At 38.2% G+C, this 19,980-nt stretch overlaps 1 protein-coding gene across 1 annotated transcript in view; it reads right to left on the bottom strand.

Moving 5' to 3' along the window:
* Positions 1-333: 333 nt before the first annotated feature.
* The window catches only part of LOC149241603 (uncharacterized), a 53,078-nt gene continuing 33,431 nt past the window's right edge, over positions 334-19,980 (bottom strand). Inside the window, exons 2-6 of the mRNA XM_089367562.1 lie at positions 5,598-5,682; positions 5,358-5,441; positions 5,124-5,225; positions 4,906-5,004; positions 334-528 (exon numbers count right to left, since the gene is read on the bottom strand). Of these exons, the coding sequence (XP_089223688.1) occupies positions 421-528; positions 4,906-5,004; positions 5,124-5,225; positions 5,358-5,441; positions 5,598-5,682 (478 nt within the window). The 3' untranslated portion in view covers positions 334-420. The remainder of the gene's footprint in view (positions 529-4,905; positions 5,005-5,123; positions 5,226-5,357; positions 5,442-5,597; positions 5,683-19,980) is intronic.

The following is a 19,980-nucleotide window of genomic DNA, read 5'->3' as shown; positions in this document are numbered from 1 at the left end:
TACTATATGTTGTACATATTTTTATTATATTATATTAGGGTATTTTTTTATTTATCATGATCTTGTACTATTTATCGAATTCATATATATATATTTTAATTTAATATGGATTTCATATTTTTTTTAATTTAACTTGGACTTTATATTTTTTGAATTTTAATATATTAACATTACAAATGTGACACATCTACCTAGGTTACGGAAGCACCTTTTAGTGAAATTATATTAACATAAGAATTTTCCCTAAAACTATCACACATGAAGCTCTGCAACTCCATTAGAAATGTACCTTTAGAACAAGTCACAGCATAGCAAACCAATAACACCCCATCATTATCAAATTTGATTTTATAATTTAAAAAAGAATAACAAATGAAATGATGAAAATGCCTATACATTTAAGACCCTATTTGGATGGAACTAGAGCTTTCTCTGTAATGTCTGCAGAAAATGAAGCACTTCATTATATGCTGGATCTGCACGGCTAACAGGTTTGCACGAATTGATATGATCTGTACCGTCGAGTACCTGCGTCATTGAAAAGAACATTTGAAATCTGTTAATATAGGTTTTTGAACATGCATCAGCCTTTCTGAATATGCAACGTTCTCCCTGCTCCTTCCGTCATAGATATTTATAATATAGAAGACTCGTGACTACCTTGCAAGAAAGCCAAAATGCTTATTAATCTTTTCATATAAAAGATACATTGTGAAGCTTGATTCGTTTTCCCAAACAAACAGACCAAAAGGAAATTAATCTGGTTGGATCATTCTCATTCAAGCTACATTGGATTCAAAACAAATGCTTCAAAGTACAGGTTTCTAAACAAATGTTGCAGCTCTCTCTAGATCAAAACAAGGCCTTCACTAACCAAATTTGCTGTTAATTAATTCAGGCAGTCTGTAAGCATCAATAGCAAACCCTCTCTTCTATTCAGTCATTTTTGAACCAATGATTATTGCCCGTCTTGCGTATCAGGCAAAAAAACTTACCGTGAATTCTAAAACTTCACTTTAATTTCTGTATTTAGATCAAAAGAAACCATATTCTGAGTATGAAACCATAACAGATGGATTATAAAAGAAACCATATTCCGAGTATTATAGTATAATTTTAAACATTTGTTATTATATATATATATATATATATATAGGCGTGGTCTACCAAGGTGGAGGAATTGCCCAGATGGCTAAAAGTAGCATGAAACCGGACAAAAAAATTTCAAAAAATCTTGCAGTGGTAGTGTTTGAATAATGTTTTTGATGGTGGAAATGAATTCAACACAAAACCTTTGGACAACCAAAATCTTGAAGTTTAACAACTATAACCTAGATTTACACAAAAACCCTGCCAAATTTTATCAAACTATTACTGAAATTTCAATGATTTTCAAGACAAAAAAGCAGCCTGGTTAGACTACTGCATATATATATATATATATATATATGATATAATAAATATAGAATATGTACTCACTTTCCTTCATAAAATTTTACCCATTGCTTTGATTTGAATTTGGTTATAGTTGTATGGTCACGAGTTCACAACTGTCAGCCCCTTTCTGCCCGATTCGACCACAGCCCTACCATCTGACATGTTCAGCCCTTAGATTTTGCCATGGTATCCCTTGACGTGCAACCCATCATCAATGTGAATATACAGATTTCAGTCTTCCCACGGCATTCAATTACCTACCATCTGACATGTTCAGCCCTTAGATTTTGCCATGGTATCCCTTGACGTGCAATCCATCATCAATGTGAATACACAGATTTCAGTCTTTCCACGGCATTCAATTATTCACAGGGAGGGTGGCTACACTACAGGCACAGTTCCGATTAACCAATTGTTATAGAACCAATATCTGGCATCTCAACAACATATAATATTCCTGTCGCTCATGTGGCTCAACTGTCTCAGCAACTCATACTATTCTGGATTTTATTCTTCTAGCTTTCACAGACAGGTGGTATCTGTAGGGCTTCTAGATAAATGAATCTTGGCAACTTTGTCAAAGGCAGGGCAGATTATCTTGAATTTGAGCCGGACCATACCCTAGACATACCTTAAAACCGCTGGGAACCTATTGGGTACATACTACAGCCATGACAGCTGCATGTCCCTATCAAATCTGACTTGACCTATGTGTCGGTTGCCATCAAGGACAACCCTTGTACCATAATGCCAACATTTCCCTGGCCTCTGGCCTAATCTTTGGTGTCTCTTGTCTCTTATGCACTATGATCTCTATTTTCTTGTATTTGAATGATAATTGCTTAATGAACAATAAAGAAAAACTAAGAAGAACACTAAACATCTTCACAAGTAATTATCATGACTAAAAATTCAATCTTGCAACTGAATTTCAACAACATTGAGGCCCTAGATGCAATTGGCACAAGCTCAATGAGACCATGCATATCCTATTCGCTATCAAGGGAAAGTTGCAGTTCCATGAATGAAGAAGATTTTGATTTCACCTAGTCTTTAATGGGATACTTCACCTTAATTTGGTTGAGGGTTGGATACACATATCCCTATGAGTAAGTTGTGAATCGTGTTCCCTTTCATAAAGACTTTCTCAGATGTATCGGATTTGCAAAGTACACGTTATTGTCATACTTGGCTCAAACAATCAATTATGGCACTTCGTCCACTACCAACAAATTTTTCACACTAGCCTTGAGTACTAGGAGAGTTTCATTTGATTGTTCCAAGCGTCTTCCTGAGTCACATGATGAGGTCCCCTCAACCCTAGATATTCTCTCGAGCACATCCTCTGGTAATGCATAGACCCTGTCTCTTTGGTAGAAGCAAGGTATCAAGTTTCCCCACTTGTTATGGAAGTATCTTAGCTCTTTGTGGATCCAGAGGCTGCTTCTCATCTTTCATCTCCTGCCTCTATTTCTACTCCTATAGTGACTGTGGAGTAGAGCACTATCACATTGTATTGATGGAGATAGTCATTTACTTTTGCTTCGCTTTAATGTTTCTACTGCAGCTTCTATCCTTGCTCTTCTAGCTTCTAGGTATCATGTTTGCAATCCCATTGCTTATTACTATTATGCACTTATTGTTGATGTGTATGTTTATTTAATGGTCATTGTACATGGTCCATACTTTTATATTAAGCAATAAACCAGCCCACGTGACTTTTGGTGTTGCAGCTCCCAGGATATTATTGGTCTTCCTACCCTCTTATGAGACTTGAGATCTATTAGAAGCACATCAATCATTTTTGAATAATGGATTGAAGTGACTATTCTCTTGCACACACAGCTGTCTAGACCATGATTTTCCTTGTGTGAGAATCTGATATGGCATCATAGCTATAGTGACAAAGAGCTGAGGAAAGTGCTGGTAAAGGTCCAGGTATTGCATTGATCGGCAGTCCAGGGGATCTGCTTGAACACAAATTTTACAGGAGAATAACTTTATCATGGGATTTCCTCAGCTGGAAATTATAACCAGCGTTGAGGTATTTGAATAATTGCTCTTAATATATATATATATATATATATCTCAGACCAACCTTGAAGAATTCCAATATGCGTTTTGGGAATTAGTATTTATAAAGCCTTTTAAAAGATATTTTAAAATTCATGGAGAAAGAAAATATGTGAGTTCTATAGGATAAAATGGCAAGCAGATTCAAGGAAAATTATTTAGCAGTCACAAACAGATTTAGGGCACTGAGGCTCTATTCATAGGCAGAGAATCTGCCTATGGATCTGTTGCTGACATAATGTTAGGGTGTCAACATGGTACAGTAGCAATCTGCAGCTATTACAATTGCAAAAGCACATGAATTGCAGAAGAAAAGCACAGTCTGAGAGATACAAGTGCAGAATTGCTGCAGAGAAGAGTCTCAATTAGGGCGAAGACCTGTCATACATTGTTACACATGCAGAAGACATGGTTGGGCACAGGAGAAATGCACCAGAACAGGCATATCTGTCGCACACACACAGAATTGTTACAAGCAGATCAAGGAGACAGTTTGGATGAAGGGCCGACTTTATAAACTGAAATAAAGCTGTAGTGAAAGAATTATATACAAGGGCCAGCATGTGAGGGTCAAACAATAAACAGACACGTAACACCAAACCGAAAAGCCAACCACACTTCAGCTGTGCCATCCAACCATTTACAGATATTATACAATTATTATATTTGATCTTTAGCTCATCATAGGAATGTTATTAGTAAATCAGTTTGTGGCTCTATTGTAAGTGCACCTGTAAGCTTTATTACCTTGAAGCTAAGTCACATGACATTTGGACGCAGGATACAGGGATTAGGGTATCCAAGAGGAACATGTAGACCCACCAAAAAATGACATGGAGAGGCGTGTAAATATATCCATATATATCAAGTAAGATCTTCTAGATGTAAACTATATTTAAGTTTTGAAATGTTCCTAACATCTGCTGGTTCATTCAAAACTTAAAGCACAGCTTACATCCAGAAAATCTTCCATAATTACAACTGTGAAAATTCTCTCTCTCTCTCTCTCTCTCTCTCTCTATATATATATATATATATATCCATGTGTGTGAGAGAGTGATTGTAGACATAAAAATCTAAATTTTCTGAATATTTAGAAATAGAAGTGCATCAATCACACATTGGGACACATGTTTTGAATTTTTGTGGGGTCCTGAGTGTCCAGCATTCTGGGACACGTGATGACTTAGTATGAGACATGCATGAGACACTTGTCTTAGCAAAGGACACATGCCCCACGAGTGTCAGACACACTGGTATCATATGTCCTGTGTATCCACATGTCCAACACGCAACACACATAGTTAGGAGCACATGTCCTATTTCCTAGCATTGAAATGTGAAAAGTCCATTACATATTTCCTAGCATTGAAATGTGAAAATTCTATTACATACCACAAGTTCACCAAATCCAGGGTATGCAGATTCTATTGGTACAACTTCCATTCGCAAGGCCCATCCTCCATATCCCTCGACTAAAGGAGTTACTTTAGTCTACAGATCAAGTATTCAGGACAAGCATCAGTGCTTAGTTTAAAATAATTTCATTATCCAGGAACACTAATCCAGTGATCTTTTATAATTAAATATAAAAAGTACAAAACCAGCTCTACCTCACTAAAACTTAGAACCTGAAGACCACCTTTTTTATGAAGCTGGCGGACAAAATGGTTAAGCTCCTCCAACCTCGGAGATCCACTCCTTAACTCTCCTATCTACACAATTCCAATCAGTACAATACATAATCATTATACAGATAATTTGCATGGACGTTTACATGGCATGCATGTCCTACATACTTATAAAGAAAATGAACAACATAAAAGAAGTCCAAAGGCAAAGCTAACCGAAGGAGCTGGGCGAAGAACAAGGCCCATCCGCCATGGCACATCTGCAAGCTTACTTCCAAAATGTGGACAGCTGTAAAATACCTGAAAAGAGAAAGCTTACAATTTCTTTAATAAGTCTTAACTTGGACAACAGAAATGATAAGAAATTAGATACTGCACATTTTAACTAGGCACCCATGATAATTCACATCAGCAGGCACCAGCCTTGATTGACATGTTTTATTTGATGCTACTTACAACTCCAAAGGTGTTATTTACAAGTTTTGTGAGTTTCTCTTTTCCTGCTTGAAATAGCATTTGCTTGACAACGAGGCCTCCCATGCTGCATTCCAATGACTTGAACCATCAACAATGCAACAAATAAACAAGTAGACTTAATCACTGAACTAAGAAAGCAGTCAAAAGTACATCGTAAACTCAAAGCATACATAGACAGCTCATCTAAAAAGCATAGGATCTTGATGATAAATGTTCAACGTGCTCTCAAAGCTAGATAATATCCAAATGCCTTAATTAAGTGCTTTGTTTATCTTCACAAAATGCTCCAAATATTTTACCCCTGCTCGATCTTAATAAATTGCAACAAAATTGCATAGCAAAATTCTTTATGGCCTTTCCTATATCACGTCCAGCTGTCCCTGTGGTTATGTTATTTTGTATACTAAAAAATTAGGTCAGCTTTGTAACATCGTGATTCAAAACAAAACAAGAGTATATGAAGCATAAGAGTTTTGGAAATCTGCTTGGGTATTAACATTCTTTTTGAGGGTGTTGCCCCTCAAGATGCACGTGCATTTTGAGACATTCCTTCCACAGTACTAAGGTGATGTGGATGCGAGCATGCTTTCTCTTCCTCTTCATTCTTGTCAAATGGAACAGTTTCACTCATAAGAAGAGCACAGGAGTGGCCATATTAGGTATCATATGGATAAGCTAGGAATTCACTAGAAAGTAATAGCAGAAGCAAACATTAGAGTTTCTGTTTCAGACCTGTATAACCAGATTATGTTTAACGTCGACAGTACCTAAAAGGATGGCCAGTTCAGATTCCTGCAGTTTTTCTGTAGTTTTGAGAACAGAATCTACATGGAGAATGTCTATTGTCAAAACAACTGGCTATTAAAATAATGTTGGTACTTGAACAAATGAATGCAGAACATTAAAGGTACAGCCAATAATTGGATAAAGATCCAAGCTTAGCACCAAGCATAATGACTACAGGATAGTGGGAAGTTTGGTCTTTGTAAATGAATGGTGACCACCAAGGAGTCTATCCAACTTTAAAAAGGTCCATCTTTCGGGGGTGTACAGTCTATTTACCCAGCAGTATCAGAGATATTTTTCCAGGAGTTAGACCCGGCATTTTCAAGCAGCACAGACAAGATCATTTGATGGGCATAAGTGATGGTACCATGATTGCTGGAATATTGTCTGAATTGGGTATCTCCAGACTGCTATTGCTATCTTTTAGGCTTCATTTGGCTGCAAAATGGTTGCAGTTTTCATTAAATCATATTCAGCATATTAACCAGTGATTTAGCATAACAAGGTGCAGCCTTTTTAGCCAATCCCTGTGAAGTCAGATTGCTATCTGAGGAGATATGTCAGCACATAGTGTGCTGCTTTATCAAGACCAACACAGTATTTACACCATAAGACTCGACACAATATCAGAAGGGCCTACATCAGCAACTATCCAATATTTTGGGGACTTTTTTAATATGTAACTAACATAATACAGCATACAAGGTGTTATTTATAGGGCAAGGTTGTGACTATTCTGAACCATAATAAGGGCACAATCTGGCTATCCTTGGGCCTGTTCGTGACAGCGTAAGAGAACACACACCTGCTCTTTCCTTCAACCTGTTTCTTATTTCCATTGGCCACCTTACATGTGCAGTGTTTAAAGGTTGAAATCAACATGCATGCCAAGTGGCAATCTTAACTCTTTCCAGTCACTGAAATAGGAGAAACAGCCCCTGTAAAAAGGGTCATAGCGGTTTCTTAGTATGCATATTTATGAGTGCTAGAACCATAAATATGCACACTAAGGAACACCCTGCCTAAAGCAAAGTCATGTGGTATATAGCACTTGGTTCTAGGTCAAACACATTCACATTAAAAAGCACTCCACCTCGTTTATTGTTTATAATGTTAATGGAAAGATGGAGAAAAGTGGCAAAACAAAGCCCTTGACATGGTGGTCAAACAATCATCTTTAAAGGAGCACACAGCACTGGGAAATACAAGTCAAATGCGTGATCTATGGGTGATTGTAACCAGCATCACCAACTGTTTGCACATATACCAAGTTGGTTACAATATATATGGGAACTCATCATTCAAGGCAGGGATTAATCTCAACAAACTCTTGCATCTTGTTCTATGAGATCTTCATGAGATCCATTTTATGAGGAGTTGGTTAACCTTCTCAGAGGGCAACTTTCATAAGATGAAGACATCTGGAACAGCCACAGCAACCTTACTTACTGGTCAAGGAAGCCTATTTCAAGAGGGTGTTTTACATAGGAGTGTGACAAAAGGCATGAAGACCCATTCAAACTCTTCTCTCACATGTTTTATTGATTGTGTGGAACGTTCAGCTTTAAGTTATTTCTTGGAGAAAATAGTAAATCTAAAAACCACTAATAGTTTTTTATTATTTGATAGTAGATTAGTTGAAGAACTCTAATTAAGGATTAGCACTCTCATTTGCATTTGTATGATTCATGCTTGGATTTGATAAGCGAAGCCCCCCAAGCCCAGTTAAACAGCTCTTAGGAGGAAGAAGTCAAGGGGCAAGAACATATGCGCAGTTTTCATCCTTCTCTTCTATTTTAAACGGAAGATTAGGGTTTATGCAATGGTAACCATTCTACTGGCTGTTGGAAATAATCTCTGGTAGAGGGCAGTTCTGCATAATGAGAAAAGATTTACAGTAGAGATTGTAAACCCTCCCTAGTCCTGGATGTAACCTTAAGTGCTGGGGAATTTTCTGCTGTAATTTCAGATTTGTCAAGGCACATGTTATGCCTCACCTGATCTTAAGGGTTGTAATTGAAGATATGATGTGTTTTACGTCGTTGTTCATACTATAGAAGGTTGGCCTACTTTGTCTTTTTTACTTCTGATTTCATGTTATCGCTGTTCCTTCACTGCTTATGGTTGCACAATATTTTCTTGGCTGTCAGTAAAGGCATAACATATGTATGTTAAAATCCACAGGTATAGATTGAAAATCTTGGGCAGAAGCTTGTAATTGCACAGTTTATCCAAGTAATAGGAGTCCAACCAAAGTAGTTTGGAATATCACACCCTAGGAAGCCTGCAGTGGCAAACCTGCAGTGAAAAAATTGCACATATTTGGGAGTACAATATATATGCTTATTCCTAAGAGTAGTGCAGATCAAAACTTACTTATAGAGAGAACAAAATCATAATATTGGGTTATGGTGAACAATTAAAGGCATATCCACTGAGGGACTTGGAGGATCAACAACTTGCCAAGAACTGCTGTCAGTTTCTCTAAGCCCAGCCAAACGATTAATGTGCCAACAAATTTTTAAACTCAGAAATTTATTTTTAAAACCCAGAAAATTCAAATCTGAAATCTACACAAAATTAACACAGCTGAGCTTCTAACAAATTATGCACAGCAAAAACAAGAAATCCAAGCACATAAACTTTTACACAGCTTTTACCTTGAAAAAGCCCAGTGTGGGGAAAAACCAGCAAAGAGAGATTTTATTAGGCTTCAGAGAAAATACTCAGGAAATAATTACAACAACAGATCCAGAGAATATACAGCCAGGAACAGCCACAAAAATAAGCTTCACTCCTCTGCAATGGTATGGCCTGAAGTAAGGCCTCTCTCCAGCAGAGTACGGCCCCTTTTCTTCAGCAGATCTTGGCCCAGGTTTTGGCCTCTCTTCCAGCAGGAAACTCAGCCCCAATACTCAACCTCTCTCTCTTGCAAACACATCCTATAGTTCAACCCCTCTCTTGTTGCTCAATACAGCGGCCCCTCTTTCTCTGAACAAGACGACCCCTTCTCTCAGCGCTTGACCTTCCTTCTTCTCACCCAAATCGGCCCTCTTCTCTCTCACTCGATGTGATCTCATATGTGTCCTTCACCCAGTTATTCGAGCAATTTATAAATTCTCTCATAACCATATTCCCCCTTGAGATCTTCAAAGAAAAGATCGAAGGCTACAATTTGATCTTATCACTTTCTTTGATTTTCTTAAATGGAAATATTAATATCCAAAGCTTATAACTTTGGAAATTAATACTAAAAAAGGTAATAATAACTAATTAAATTAATTATCATGTTTTTCCTACATGTGGACTTAGGAGAATTATAAATGCTGAAATAAGTACATTTTCCAGGTACCTTCTACACACCTGGACACAAGACCTATGAAGATACACTTATCCAAGCTACAATTTTAACACTCCCTCTTAGCAAGGAAGTTGTTCTACACCACCCCCAACTTGCCCATGAAGAATACAAGCTTGCCTTTCATCAAGGCCTTCATGAGGAAGTTTGTAACGTGCTCATCTGTAGGTACAGATTGCAGCTTCACTGTGCCTCTTTGCACAGAGTCTTGGATGAAGTGGTACTTAATCTTTGTCTTTCAACCTGTCATGAAACACTGGATTTTCAAAGAGCTTGATGCAACTCTTATTGTCACAATGTATCACGGCTATCTCTAATTCCTGATCAAACAGCCCCATCAGTAACTTCCAGAGCCAAATGGCCTCACATGATGCCAAACTTGCTCCCATTTACTCTGCCTCAGTAGAACTCAATGCAACTGACTTCTATTTCCAGTTGAACCAAGAAAAAGGTCCAAACCACGGGCTAAAACAACAACCTGAAGTACTTTTCCTGTCAATTGTGTTGCCTAGCTAGTAAGCATGTAAATAACCCACTATCTTCACTCCATCTCCCTGGAAATAACTGAACCCTTACTCCATAGCACTGTTGATAATATCGGCAATATATCGGCGATATTCGAAAATATCGCGATATTTTCGGCAAAACGATATATCGCCGAGAAAATATCGCGATATTTTCTGTTTTGATAATATCGCGATATTTTCAAAATATCGGCAAATATCGGAAAATATCGGCAAAATATCGCGATATTTTGAAAATATCGGCAAAATATCAGCTATATTTAAAAATTTGAAAAAAATATTTTTTATGCTTGCCGATATTTGCCGATATTTTCGCCGATATTGCCGATAAGATATTTTCTGGACCCTCGCCGATATTTTGCCGATACCGATATTTTCAACACTACTCCATAGTACCACGCAGATACCTAAGTATATGTTTTGTTGCCACCCAGTGCACTCACTTTGGCTCAATCATAAATTGATTGCATATATTAACAACAAAACATATATCCATTCTAGTGTTGCCCAAATACCAGTGCTATCAAGATTCAAAACTGAACCTGAATCAGCCAGTCCAATAGGTTTGGGCCCAAAACTGGTTCAGTTAGGGCTTCGGAACCAGAATAGGCTCGTTCGGTATTGAACCAGCTTATCTCACTGAACCGGCCAATTCAGGACCGGTTTATATCCATTCTAGTGTTGACCAGATACGAGTGTTATCAAAACCGGACCAGAATCAGACGGTCCAACAAGTTTGGGCCCAAAACAGGTTCAGTTAGGGCTTTGGAACCAGAATAGGCCGATTCAGTATCAAACCAACTTATCTCACTGAACCGGCCAATTCAGGACCAGTTTTGTTGGTTTGTACCTGCCCGGGCCCACTTCTAATTCTCCCCTAGGCCCTCAACGTAATATTCAAGCCTATGGCTCTAGAATTGCTATGCAATTCTAATTTCATGGTATTGCTATGTAAAAGTGGCATTTTTCTTTATCTTTCATTTTCATCCTTTTACTTAATTTTTTTAACATTACCATAAAATGACCCAGGATGTTTGAGAGTCATTCCAACCTCACTGGATTTCATATGGAGAAAGTAGAATTTTAGATATCACTCAAAATCCACCAAACTTAATAATTTTTCAGGATTTCAAGATTGGGGGGATTGCAATGTTTCCATTGGATTTTCTCATGTACAAGGGTGTGGAACTAGTATTTAATAAAGAGCACCAAACCATCTGTGTAATTTGATGTTAGTGGCATCGGTTGTTGAACTCCTCTATTACGACTCTACTAAAAATGTACCCATCATTCAAACAAATCCTTGACATGACATGCTATGTTTTTTCTATCTTATTTTAATGCTTAGAGGGTTATATTGATGACAAAGATCCCAATATAGTCAATGATTTTGATGATATGTAGGCATTTGCTGTAGCATTATTTTTATTGGATGTTAGAGGCCATCTAGAGCCTATTTGTTGATGCATCTTTGGTTCAAAGATGGATTTCACTCGATGCTATTTTGGTTATGTGCACCCTTACATGCTATATAAATGAGAACTTTTGCCTATTCATGTATAAATGGTTTGGATTCATATGGATGTACATGTATATATATGTTTTTCTTTAAAATTTGAATATTTTGCGTGTTTGGTCAACTAGTTTTTTGGTCCGATTCCAATTGGTTCCCAGTCCACAAGGTTTTTCAGTTTGATCACCAACTCAGTTCTGATAACAATGTCAGATACATGAGAGCCAATTAGCAACCTATATAAAGTGGGGTCCACTACCTCTGACTTGGAAGCATTTATTTTCTTCCAATTGCTAACCATTGGCATAGCCATAGGACCGCAGTCATGCATCCTGAATCACTTCAAGATCTCCATAGCACACTCCCCCTGTCCAAAGAAGATCTACCCATCTCTCTACAACAACTCTAACCCAAAAAAGTAGTGCATCAGCCCCATATCCTTCATCTCGAACTCCAAAGCAAGATCCTTCTTGCAATCTAGAATGAGCTTATCTGAACCTATAAAAAACAAGTCATCTACATATAACACAAGGAGTGGCTCTCCCTTGACAAATATGTAGTAGAGGTTTGAGTCAGCATCACTCTTGGTGAAGCCCATCCTCTGCAGATAGTTGTCTATACTAGAATACCACGCACATGGTGCTTGCTTAAGTCCATACAACGCTTTCTTCAATTTGCATAAATGAGAATCCCTCCCATGCAGTTCAAAGCCCTATGACTGCTCTATATAGACCTCCTCCTCAATCATACCATTAAGAAATGTTGTCTTGACGTCCATCTAATGGCTCTTCCAACCATCTCTACAGCAATGGAAATAACAGCCCTGATGGAGGAATACTTGGCTACAAGGGCAAATGTCTCATCATAGTCAACTCCCTCTCTCTGAGAAAACCCCTGAGCCACGAACCGAGTTTTGAACATCTCAACACTGCCATTAGCAGCGTGTTTGATCTTATAAATGTTGGAAAAAGTAACTATGTTCAGTCTTCAATAATGTACTTGAGTCATTATGTAACGTACTCGTCAAAATAATACAGAAAAGATTTTTTATTATTGTAACAATGACTTATTAAAGCATGGGTTTCATGCTTGGGTCATCATTATATAAGTCCAAGTCCCCAATGTGGACTCCTAGGAATAATATTGAGATTATAGAGTCATTGTATATTCGAATTGACCCTTCTTAGGCTTTCGAATCATGTCAAAAGGTTTTGTATCAGGTCAAATATGAATTATGTTTCCTCCACATCATGTCAGCCTAAGGACCCACATTCGACCCACTAGAAGCCTATATATTGAACGAGGTCGAAGTCATTTGAACCACTCACCCTCAAGCAAGTTCGATATCTCAAGAAGAGCTGGAGAAGTGTGAAGTCTGTTGTCAGGAGGACGAAAGAAGTGCAAGTTTAGGGGAGTCTCTAGAGAAGAAGAAAAACTTACTTTTGGCGTATCTCTCTCTTTGTTTCGTGGTCTGGGTTGGGAGATCGAAGTGTCCTAAGGTTTTGTTGTTGTCGTAAGCTACATGTTGTCGGAACTTGCTGCCTAGACAAAGTTGTTGGAAGGGGTCGAAGATCTTGGAGGCTGACATGGTGTGGAGGGAAACTCTGGTCTTGGTCTAGGGTAAAGACTCAAGAGTCTCAAAGAATACTATTGAAAGGAAGAATTATCTTGACTGGGTTTTCCCCTCGAGGGAGGTTTTGCCCTAGCATGTGCCTCTATCTTGTGTCTCTTGTTTTGTGAACTTCATATATGTATAATTGATTGATGAAAAATAAGATAATAAAGAGTTAAAAGAATCCAACGCACTCACAAGTAATTATCAAGAAAGGAGAATCAAACCCTAATATAATATCCTTAATTTTCCAACATTGTATCAAAGCTAAGGTCAAGAGAAGTCAAAGATCACTTTGTTGGCATGGATTCTCCCTCTATGGTGAACTAATTAAGATTGGGTTTCAACATTATTGGAAGATAGATCAAGAAGATCATCTACTACTTATTCAACAAGGTCAAGAGTCAAGGATTCTTGGTTGCCCTTACAGGTTCTCTTACTGATGACAATGCATGGATCATTGATAGTGGAGCATCAGGACACATGACAGGTGAAAGCAAGCAACTACCCACACTATCAAAGGAGTCATCCTCTCATACAGTGGAATTGGGTGACAACAAAAGCTATGTTGTTAAAGGTCTGGGATCTACATCATTGAAGTTGGATTTGAAAAAAGAATTTACTTTCTATTTCTTGTTTAGAAGATAAAGGGGAAATGATTTCTTTTGTTGATGGAAAAGTATTGGTTTGGGGAAAGAACTCTAGTATTGACAAAGCTAGGTTTATTGGAGTTCGTGAAGGAAGTCTTTACAAAGTTATCCCTCCATCTCCTCAAGCATTGTTGCATATGGAAATAAGTCCCATTGAACTATGGCACGAAGGTATGGCCATCTTCATTATAGGGTCATCCCTACTCTTAGTCAAATGGTTCATGGTATTCCTGATATGAAGTTAGACCATGAAGGTGTGTCCAAGGGGTGTTCTTTGGGGAAGTATACTAGAAATCCATTTCAACATAGTGAATCTAGATCTAAAGAAATATTAGATCTCATCCATTCCGATGTATGCGGGCCCATGTCTGACAAGACACTTGGAGGTCATCTCTACTATGTAACATTAATTTATGACCATTATCATCTTCATTATAGGGTCATCCCTACTCTTAGTCAAATGGTTCATGGTATTCCCGATATGAAGTTAGACCATGAAGGTGTGTACAAGGGGTATTCTTTGGGGAAGCATACTAGAAAGCCATTTCAACATAGTGAATATAAATCTAAAGAAATATTAGATCTCATCCATTCCGATGCATGCGAGCCCATGTCTGACAAGACACTTGGAGGTCATCTCTACTATGTAACATTAATTGATGACCATTCGAGGAAGACATGGCTCTATCTACTCAAAACTAAAGATGAAGTATTTGATAAGTTCAAGGAGTTCAGGGCTGAGGTGGAAACCCTAACCGAAAAGAAGATAAAGACTCTAAGGTCTGATAATGGAGGGGTGTACACCTCTAAAGAGTTAATTGCATATTGTAAGGATGCAAGTATTAAAAGGGAGGTCATTGTTCCCTACTATACCGAACAAAAATGGATTGCTCGAAAGGAAGAATAGGTCAATCGAAGAAGGCATTCAAATTATGCTCATTGATAAAGACCTACCGAAATTCTTATGGGGTGATAAAGCGATGACTGTCGTGTACGTTCAAAATAGAAGTCCTCATAAGAGTCTTGATAATACTACACCCAAAGAATTATTCACGGGAAAGAAGCAGAGTGTGGATCATTTCCGCATATTTGGAAGTCTAGCATATGTCCATGTTCTGAAAGACAAGTGAAAGAAGTTGTACTCTACAAGCATCAAGGGAATATTCATTGGTTATAATCTTTCTCAAAAGCATATAGAATTTACATAAAGGAGGGAAGAAACATTGAAGTAAGCAGGGATGTCATATTTGATGAGAATCAAGCTTACAAGAAATCAAAGGATATTCCTATTGATTATGATGACGAAGAAGTTCCCGTATTTGAAGAAGATGAAGTTCAGCATGAGAACTCTACTACAAAATTACGAAGAAGAAGGACCAACTGAGCCTATTCAATCGATGGTTATCCCAACTGTTGAGAATTCAATAGGGCAATGAATATGTTATTTGTCTTAACTTGATAATTGTTTGTGTTACCTTTTACTTATTAGCTTCGAGAAATACATCAAACAGCTACCAAAATAGTAAGAACAGAGACACAGTATATAGGCTACCAAGGCAAAAACCCCTCCTCTTGAAGGGAAAACCCAAAAATATCTTCTTTATCTTTCAAATCCTTTAATTGACGAATACCATGACCTAGACTCAGACAAATACCCTCCAAGATCAAGTCTACCACGGCCTCCTGCTACAATATCTTCGACCTCCGAATAGATCTGAAATTCTGCTCCCAGCAACTACTGCAACTATTGTTGCTTCTCTAGGAGACTTCGATCTCCCTCTAATAGCCTTCCTCTTGACTTCGCTTGCCTTAACTGGAGTCCTAGGGCTAGTAAGATTCCCTAAGAGACCTTCACTTGCCTTCCCTTCTCTTTTGCTTCCAAAATCGAACCCCAGAAGATCCAGCGCAGAAACCCTAACTTCGATCTTCCCAGAAGAATAGATAAGGCCCAAAAATACTTTGACTTCCTCTTCTTCGCACTTCCTTCTTCGACCTCTCCTTCTTCTTCTTCGCATAAGAGATGAGAGAATGTGTTTTAAATGGAGGACGAGTTCCTCTTATATATCAGCTTCTTCAAGAGTGGACGTGGCTCTTCATGTAGGCTAACTTGACAGCTCATTAGGCCGACTTGATCTTGGAGGTATTTTGACACTTTAAAGACAAAATAATTTTTTCTTTACAATTTACAATGTGCCCATAGGGTCTCCAATATATGACAATGACTCTTATACCTAGGACAAACCCTAGAAGCACTCAATGGGTGCTTGACCTACAAAATAACAGAACTTGACCATTAAACCCATGCTCCAATAATAATAATAATAATTTCTTTTTCATTTTACATTTACAAGAATACATTTTACACTTATGAAGACCGAACCTAGTTACACATTTTTCAACGCTCCCTCTTAACTAGGGAACTATTCATAAGAGGTACATGGTCATTCTCAATCTGAAGAGATCTCATAAGAAGAATGTTCAGTCTTCAATAATGTACTTGAGTCATTATGTAATGTACTTGTCAAAAGAATAAAGAAAAGAATTTTTATTATTGTAACAATGACTTATTAAAGCATGGGTTTCATGCTTGGCTCATCATTATATTAGTCAAAATCCCCGTTGTGGAATCTTAGGATTAAAATTGACTTTATAGAATCATTATATATTTGAAGTGACCCTTCTTGGGATTTCGAATCATGAAAAAAGGTTTTGTATCAATTCAAATATGAATTATGTGTCCTCCACATAATGTCGACCAAAGGAAGATCAATTCAGCCTAAGGACCCCCATTCGACCCACTAGAAGCCTATATATTGAAGGAGGTTGAAGTCATTTGAACCACTCACTCTCAAGCAAGTTTCATATCTCAAGAAGAGCTGGAGAAGTGCGAAGTCTATTGTCGAGAGGACGAAAGAAGTGCGAGTTTGGGGGAGTCTCTAGAGAAGAAGAAAATCGAACTTTTGGTGTCTCTCTCTCTCTATTTCATGGTCTAGGTTTAGAGATCGAAGTCTCCTAAGGTTTCCCTATTGTTGTAAGTTGCATGTTGCCAGAAGTTGTTGCCTAGTCAAAGTTGCTGGAAGGGGTCAAAGATCATGAAGGGTGACGTCGTGTGGAGGGAAGGTTTGATCTTGGTCTACGGTAAAGAGTCTCAAAGAATACTCTTGAACGGAAGAATTATCATGACTTGGTTTTCCCCTCGAGGGAGGTTTTTCCCTAGCATGTGCCTATATCTTGTGTCTCTTGTTTTGTGATCTTCATATATGTATAATTGCTTGTTGAAAGATAAAATAATAAAGAAGTAAAAGAAGCCAACACACTCACAAGTAATTATCAAGAAAGGAGAATCAAACCCTAATATAATATCCTTGATTTTCCAACATGGTATCAAAGCTAAGGTCAAGAGAAGTCAAAGATCACTCTGCTGGCATGGATTCTCCCTCTATGGTCAACTACATAAGATTGGGTTTCAACTCTACTGGAAGATGGATCAAGAAGATCATCTACTACTTATTCAACAAGGTCAAGAGTCAAGGATTTTTGGTTGCCCTTACAGGTTCTCTTACTGATGACAATGCATGGATCATTGATAGTGGAGCATCGAGACAGATGACAAGCGAAAGCAAGCAACTACACACACTATCAAAGGAGTCATCCTCTCATGCAAGGGAATTGGGTGACAATAAAAGCTATGTTGTTAGAGGTCTGGGATCTACATCATTGAAGCTCGATAATGGATCGAAGTTGCATATCAACAACATTCTCTATGTTTCAGGTTTGAAAAAGAATTTACTTTCTATTCTTATTTAGAAGATAAAAGGGAAAGGATTTCTTTCGTTGATGGAAAAGTACTGGTTTGGGGAAAGAACTCTAGTATTGACAAAGCTAGGGTTATTGGAGTTCGTGAAGGAAGTTTTAACTTTTTACCGGGTTATCACTCCATCTCCTCAAGCATTGGGGCATATGGAAATAAGTCCCATTGAACTATGGCATCAAAGGTATGACCATCTTCATTATAGGGTCATCCCTACTCTTAGTCAATTGGTTCATGGTATTTCTGATATGAAGTTAGACCATGAAGGTATGTGCAAGGGGTGTTCTTTCGGGAAGCATACTAGAAAGCCATTTCATCATAGTGAATCTAGATCCAAAGAAATATTAGATCTCATCCATTCCGATGTATGCAAGCCCATGTCTAACAAGACACTTGGAGGTCATCTCTACTATGTAACATTCATTGATGACCATTCGAGGAAGACATGGCTCTATCTACTAAAAACTAAAGATGAAGTATTTGATAAGTTCATGGAGTTTAGGGCTAAGGTGGAATCCCTAACCGAAAAGAAGATAAAGACTCTAAGGTCTGACAATGGAGGGGAATACACCTCTAAAGAGTTAATTGCATATTGTAAGGATGCAATTATTAAGAGGGAGCCCATTGTTCCCTACTATCCCGAACAAAATGGATTGGCTGAAAGGAAGAATAGCTCAATCGAAGAAGGCATTTGAACTATGCTCCTTGATCAAGATTTACCGAAATTCTTATGGGGTGAAGCAAAATGATTGTCGTGTACGTTCAAAATAGAAGTCCTCATAAGAGTCTTGATAATACTACACCCGAAGAGGTATTCACAGGGAAGAAGCCAAGTGTGGATCATTTCTACATATTTCGAAGTCTAGCGTATATCCATGTTCCGAAAGACAAGCGAAAGAAGTTGGACTCTACAAGCATCAAGGGAATATTCATTGGTTATAATCTTTCTCAAAAGCATATAGAATCTTGTTAAAATTGGCAACCAAGGCCAAACTCCATGTGGGTCATCTTATTTATGGCAGTTGATATTTTTCTTGGATTCCTTTCATGGAGATATGAATTTATTTGTGTTATGGGACAATTCGTCAAGGTCGGCCAGCAACCAAATTGCCCCCACTTGTGCTCAACGTTTTAGTATAAAAAGAGGTGGCTTGCTAGTCATTTGCACACACTCTTCTTATGATCTCTTCCTCTCCACTTGTCTTTGGGTTTTGGTGGGAGGAGAGATCCTAAGAGATATGCTACCCTAAGAAGAGTTTCCCTAGATGTTGTCATGGGCAAGAAGGATCTACGCAGCTCCTAGAAGATGATGCCCCAACTCTACGCATACCCTAGATCTAGGACGCAGACAAGGTGAAGCCCTAAACACAGACCTAAATGCAGTCATGGTGGAGACCTTAATGTTGCACACGCTGCCTTATCTAGGCCCTTAAAGAGATCCCTAATATGCTGGTCTTATGTGTCATGTTGGTGCCCTGGATGCAGTCCATCGAGCGAACTTATTCGTTGTTTAGGAGGGTTGTTAGAGACTATTTAGGAGGGCTGTTAGAGGTTGTTTAGGAGGGTTGTTAGGGACTGTTTAGGAGGGTTGTTAGAGGCTATTTAGGAGGGTTGTTAGAAGCAGTTAAGGAAGACTGTTAGAGGACTTGGTTGTTGTCCTAGAGAAGCTCTTTGCTGCCTAAATATGAAAGAAGCCTAAACAACCATAGCCTAGCTGCTTTGCTAGGTTGCAAGCCATAGCAAGCAGCGAAGGCTAATAAGTGTAAATAGTTTGCAGCATATTGGATGTTGTATGTGCAACATAATGATATTTATTACAAGAAGCATGGATGAGGGTATGTTGGATGCAACATGGTGTTAGAGATAGCATGTTTAGTTGCAACAATGATTAGTGCAGCATGATGAATGGTGCAGCATAGTGCAAAATGATAGTGGTGCAGCATATAGGTGACAGTAAGGATGGGTGCAGTGTAGTGCAGTATGGTGCAGCACAATGGTACAACATGGTGATGATGGGCATGTAGATATAGCAGCAGCACAATGCATTGCAGCAGCTTGTTGATGATGAGTACAACATGATGATGTGGTATTGCTCAGTAATGGGAAGC

This window comes from Pinus tabuliformis, chromosome 8 (assembly GCF_031772625.1).
Source record: "Pinus tabuliformis cultivar Carrire ecotype Pingquan chromosome 8, CPIR1, whole genome shotgun sequence".
Lineage (NCBI taxonomy): Eukaryota > Viridiplantae > Streptophyta > Pinopsida > Pinales > Pinaceae > Pinus > Pinus tabuliformis.
This window is presented reverse-complemented; position numbering and strand designations above follow the sequence as displayed.